The sequence below is a fragment of the Monopterus albus genome, unplaced genomic scaffold (genome assembly GCF_001952655.1).
Source record: "Monopterus albus unplaced genomic scaffold, M_albus_1.0 scaffold27.1, whole genome shotgun sequence".
NCBI lineage: Eukaryota > Metazoa > Chordata > Actinopteri > Synbranchiformes > Synbranchidae > Monopterus > Monopterus albus.
The window spans coordinates 2,332,560-2,339,050 of NW_018127907.1; the positions used below are offsets into that span (position 1 = coordinate 2,332,560).

The following is a 6,491-nucleotide window of genomic DNA, read 5'->3' on the forward strand; positions in this document are numbered from 1 at the left end:
AAAATCTTTGATCTCTTGATCTTTGAAAATAAATTATTGATATTCTATGTGTAGGGGCTTTAAATGAAGTCAGCTCTGTTCTTCCACAATGTGGTACAGTACTGGGACTGTTCCCTTCTTGCGCTTGCTCATCTTAATTACACTTGTATTAGTAAGAGTTACATTCTGTTTCCTGGCCATGTAAGTTGCATGGTCATAAAAACTATTTTTAAAACTGCTCTCATTATAAAATCCTTAACTTACTGACATCTTTATAATTATTTATGATATATTTGTGAACAACTAAAACAGTTTTGCTTAGCTTCAAAATGCATATCAGTCTTAAAGTCTCTGTCATAAGTATCAGAGCTTAAGCTCAAACTTCACAGATGAAAAATATATCAGAGGAAGTAACTTACAGTGTAAACAAATATGTGTTGCAAAACTGCTGAATTACACAACTGGGCTAGGCAGTCGCATGGTCCAACATTACACATTAAAACTGTTGCAATTTTTGTAAGGTACAGACAGAGGTTTTCAACAACCACTTTGTACTTGAGTCTGATATACTCTCCATACATCTGAAAGCTGCTGTGAGTCTCGTAGAATCACTGCAATGACAGAGGTCCAGTAACAGCTGTCTGTTAAATTAGGCATCATTGCCTTAAACAGTCCAGAATGAGGAGGATCTGTCAGTTCGATTCCCAGGTAATTCATACATAGTCCCACGTACACATCTTCAATGTAAACAGCTTTAACATGCAGAGATGCCTCCACTATCTTTTGGGGTAGATCCATTGAGAACACATAGCCCAAACCCATGACATATGGTGGGTAATAGCCCTCTGGGAAGGCTGAAACAGGCAGATACCACTTTGAGCTTTCATCTCGAAAGACAGCACCCCATCTTATCACTAATCCTGTCATATAGAGATGTCGGGGGGCTGTCAAAAGCATGTCAGTGAGCTTGTGGACATTAAGGAATATGTCTGAGTCGACTTTCATGGCATAGGAGGTGGTGGGGCAATGGGAGCTGAGCCATTCAAACATGACCATGGTTTTAATGGTCAGGTTGTTGTAGCTGTCCAAGAAGTTACTCTGGATAATGTCCTGATGTATCTGGCTTTCTTGTAACACCTTGAAGAAGACAGATAGGAAACTGAGATTAAAATATAGTTTACTAATCCAGCAGATACACAGCAGCATTATTGTAGCATTCAATTAAGTCAAATATTTACTCTCCTTGTGGGTATGCTGTCATTAACTGCTCCTGCTCCACCTTGTTTACAATAATAATAATAATAATCACAATAACAATAATGAAGTATGTTACACACAAGGAATTTGTTTCCGGTACAGAACCGAGGCAGCCACCTGCTCTAACCATCGGGGACAATGGGGAGGTTCAGTGTCTTGCCCAAGGACACTTCGACATGTGGACTGCAAGCACCGAGATTCAAAACTTCAATCTTCCGGTTGGGAGATGACTGCTCTATCCACTGCACTGTCACCTCCCCCTCTTACCATATAGTTGGTAAACTTGTCTGTGTGAGTAACCACAGCCCAGTTTTTTTTTTGCCAATTAAAAAGATGGATTAGAAGAATAGCTTTAGCCATTTTCATGTTGATCAGGCCTTTCTACAAAAATAATCTGCTAACACAAATGTGGACACAGAACCACTTTCGCATTCTACATTGTTATTTGATTCCATTTAATATTCTATGAAAATATAGTCATCAGAGCTGGCTGATCTGCTAGCAGACATCTTTAATCTGTCTCTTGCACAAACTTGTGTGCTCACATGTTTTAAATCCACCACCACTGTGCCCCTCCCCAAGAAGACCATTGTGACATGCCTGAATGACTACCATCCCATTGCACTCATCCCAACTGTGATGAAGTGTTTTGAGAGGCTAGTCATGGCTCACATCATAAAGACCACCCCATATACCTTAGACCCTCTGCAGTTTGCGTGTATCATGAGAACATGAGAAATGGTCCACTGATGACCCTGTCAGCGCTGCCATCTACGCAGCACTCACACACTTGGAGGGCAGAGATACGTGTGTCAGAATGCTTTTTATGGACTATAGTTCTGCAATCATCACTGTTGATCACAGGCTATTCAGATATGACTATGTGGCTTCTCAGAGCAGCACCATTGTAATCATATTTATTGATAACATGACAGACATTGAACTGAAAACTGCAGGGGTTGAGGCAGCATACAGAAAAGAGGCAGTAGAGCTGGTGGCTTTGTGCAATGCAAATAACTTCTCCCTAAATGCAGACAAGACAAAGGCAATGACTGTTGACCCTAGGAGAAGGAAGGAGCGGCACACTCCACTGTATATTAGTGAAACTGCGGTCAAGAGGGTTAAAACCTTCAAATATCCAGATGAGTAAGGATTTCACCTGGTCTAACAATACATGACAGATCATCAAGAAATGTCAGCAGAGACTATACTTTCTGAGAAGGCTGAGGAAATTTGACATGTCAACCAAGATCCTCAGCAACTCCTACAGATGTATAGTCAAGCATGTCCTGACAAGCACCATAACAATGTGGTATGGTAACTGCACTGCACAGGACAGGAAGGCTCTCCAGTGTGTAATTAGAGCAGCAGAAATTATTTCCAGGCTTTCCTTCCCATTGCTTCAGAACATCCGTAACACCAGGGTCATTGAAAGGACACGTGACTTCATAGGGGACAGTACAGGCCTCTTCAGTCTCCTGCCATTAGTGAGATGCTACAGGACTATAAAGTGTCTGTCAAACAGTGTATATCCACAGGCCATTAGTTCTAAACACTGCCCACTCCCATCACACTGTTTGAATGTGAACTTGTGGATTTTGCAGTGCTAATGCACTTATATATCTAAAATGATTTTATTGTTATTTATTCCGATTACTGCTGATTTTATTTTTGATTGAAGGGAGACTGGCAAATTAAGAATTTCATTGTATAGTATAAAAATACCGTTCTTACTGTACATATGAAAATACTGATGGGAGACTTCCCCCAGTGAACCCCTTCTTAATATTTTTACTGTCTTGTTATACTGAAATGTTTTTTTCACAATTGGAAGAGACAGTGAAAATGAACTCAGTCATTTCCAAAATTAATCCACTCACTTGCTCCTGAAGCTTCTCTTTCCCATCGTCCTCTCTGGACAGTCCCAGCAGGAAGTAATGGCTGACCACTTGGCCCAGCACTGTGGTTTGATTGCCCCATGTGTTGCGGATTCTGTCACGGGCCTCTCTCTCATGGGGTGCGACTGGGATCATAAGAACCAAGAATGGGCTTTCCTGCCGACATCTGTTTGGTTCATCCAATATGAAACTGTAGTGGTGCGGGTATGCCACAAAGAACTGGGATGCTGAATCTGAGAGCTGTGTAAACAAAGGAGGTCAGTGTGTTTTGAGATTTGCCTCTCAGTAGTACAGGATTACCTGTTTTCTTGTTAACTTATCTACAGCCTAATATTAGCTTCATATGAACAGACAAAATATGGTTTGATTATGATGTGTTCAGGAAAAAGGAAAATTGAAAATTTGAATTGAATTATTTGCACAAATTTGACTGATAGACTGTACATTCTGCATTTATGTGCCCAAAACAGCAGGTGTACCAGATATACAAATGTTAGCTTTAGTTAACAAAGTACACTTCGACCATGTGTGTGCCAGTGTGTGTTTCAAACTTGGACAATTTGTACATCCTCTTGTTTGCTGCCTTACCAGTAGTTTTCTGGATGGTTAAAATCAGTTTCCTTTGCTATGATAGCAGTGTGCAGAAGGTCTACGGTGTAACTGCTCTGTTAAATCACTTGTACTTCTATCTCAGAGCCTAAGCACGTAGCCACAGTAGGCTACAGTGTTACAGAAATAGACTGCTGATGGCTCATCTAAAATACATGACTTTTATTATCAGATGAATGGAAACAACAGCAGACCATTAATGTGTGTGGATCTTTTTTTTTTTTTGCACGTGTGCAAGATTACACCAACACAGGAGGCCAGTAAATATACTCACTTTGTCCACTAAAGTGGTAGGCATAATATACGATTGTCTTGATAATGAACTTGTCCTCCAAGAGGTCAAATGCCATGATGCTTTGTCGCTTGAATTGTAGAAAATAAACATTAAAGTTGCCATCATGAGGAACAGCATCAAAAGACTCAACAACCGTCTAGCTCTTGTCCATGGAGTCTTTTCACTGCCAAGACAAAAGTGAACATCTTTAATGCCCCTTAACTGCTTATCAGAATCACTTTGCTATCCATTATTAGATTGGAGCCAGGAAGCACTTTGCTCATTGCCTCTTCCTTGTCCAGTAATGTAGGCGTTCCTGATTAATTTTGATTTATGTCTGTTTGGAACAAGGGAAGAATTTTTGCCATTAAGGTATGCATCCATCAGAAAACACTGCAACAACTGGGCCTACAAAAACTGAAACATCTGTAGAGAAAAGCAATGCATTTTCACATATTGTTAACAAACATTAATGTGAAGCCTTTTATACTTTACATGTTTTACAAGCTTTTTATAGACTATGCAGCCTTCACAATACATATACTGTACATACAGGATCAAGAAACCCCAAAAACAACATGGCAAACAGACTGAAAGAGAAACCCTGACAACTGCCAGCCTTTAGTTCCAGATGGAAAAAGAAATCATACTCAAAAGACTTGTTGTATAACTATACAAATCATGCCCAAACCTTTGTTCTACAGTGTTCACACTCAAGCAGTTCAGTTTCGATGCTCCTTTACCTGTGTCATGACAGCCCATACTCTCACACTAATATGTACTGTAGATAGCTACATTGGTTCACAGCGTAAAACACAGTAATGTCACAATAACAACTGTAAAATTGTGACATGCCAACATTTTTCGTGTTGCAGCCCAGTGTCCTTTGTGTTTTCTTGGTGTTTTATGGCAGTTGGGAAACAACAAAATGATGCATTACCACCACCAACTGGACTGTAGTGTGGATCAGGAAGCTAACATTTAGTGTCCGTTGAATGGTTGTGAAATATAGAATGTTAAAAACACCAGAATATGGTGGTTGGGCAGAAGGATGGGTCCATCAAACACCTGACTTTTATGCAGAAAACCAGAGACTGTGCCCCAAGTCCAGTGTTGTGCTTTTCATTTGAGAGTGTTTTAACCAAACCTAGAGTCTTCCTCTAACCTTAGCCATGTAGTTTCTATGCCTGAACTTAACCGCATTCTTTTGTTGTTTCAGAAAGACATTGCCATGTCACAATTTTCGATCAAGAAAATGTTGCCATGTCATAGTATTGGAAGCTTAATTGTGAGACCTGCATAGTACATTTTGTGTTGTGAATCAAAGTAAATATTATCTATGCTATGAGACTGGGTTGTTCTTGCTAGTGTGTAGGCCAAGGTATGTTGTTTTTGTGGTGAGGCTTTTAAGAACAATAGACATACAACTCCAGTAGAAATGTAATGATTAGCCTTGAGGTTAGAAATTGAGTCAGGTTTACACAGAATGCAAAATGTATTTACTCTGCTTTTGAGAATTAACATGACGATGATGATGTCAATATTAACAGTGTGCTCAATGTCAGTACCTGATATTTTGTTGTAACATTTGTTATTACAACAACACTAACACTGAGGTTAGTGTAACATCTCACGGGGAATAGCAACCTCCTGCTTCACATTATGTGAAACATACAGCATTAGCTCTCACATAGCTTTTGATGCACATATACAGTTAAACCAAGGTGGAGTTCACAACAGAGAACAGCTGAGATTCTCCTGCACTGACATACAGTTGGAGGCTCTGCATTTAAAAACAGTGTCTTCTGGTTTCTCCAGAGCAAAGTCAGGAAAAGCACAATACTCTATAGAAAAAAAAAATCATATATCAATGATTAATATATGAAGCCTTACTCAGAGCATGTGCAATCAGAAAGACAATCATGTGATTACCAATCAACAAAATCACTTGCACCTATACTCCTCAGGGTATACTTCCTCCTGCACCCACAAAAGGACAGCATCCACAACCACTAATAACAATGTCCCAGTTACAACAAATCTGAAAGGACAATTCAATATACTGTAGTGACCTCCGGTATCAACAGGCCACCAGCTCAACAACCTCTGCTGTTCCTCGGAGCTCAGTGAAGCCAAATTCGGGCACCAACCAAACAAGTAAAACATTCAACACTACTACTCCTTATTTTCAGCCTGTTCCATGACTATAAAATTTGGCACTTTGCACTGTGTTTATAGGCTCTTTGCTGACCGTGTACATATCAAAGTTGGACCTTGGAACCTCTACAACCCTTTACCGTTTCTCCCTCAACATCAGCACTCCCTGGAAACCGTGCAGCACAGAGATTCAGGAGGTGCCATCATTTCAGGTTTGGAAGCAGATCAAGTCAACTTCATGATTTCTGTTTTTATAATTAGTAGAAGTGTTAAGTCTCCCAACTGTATAAGTGTCCTCACAACCCTCAGTCCACTAA

At 40.0% G+C, this 6,491-nt stretch overlaps 1 protein-coding gene across 1 annotated transcript in view; it reads right to left on the reverse strand.

Annotated features, from left to right (window-relative positions):
- Positions 1-393: 393 nt before the first annotated feature.
- LOC109957550 (beta-1,3-galactosyltransferase 1-like) overlaps positions 394-6,491 on the reverse strand; it is a 12,991-nt gene continuing 6,893 nt past the window's right edge. The window contains exons 2-4 of the mRNA XM_020595513.1: positions 4,018-4,201; positions 3,117-3,374; positions 394-1,116 (exon numbers count right to left, since the gene is read on the reverse strand). Coding sequence (XP_020451169.1) covers positions 517-1,116; positions 3,117-3,374; positions 4,018-4,201 — 1,042 coding nt within the window. The 3' untranslated portion in view covers positions 394-516. The remainder of the gene's footprint in view (positions 1,117-3,116; positions 3,375-4,017; positions 4,202-6,491) is intronic.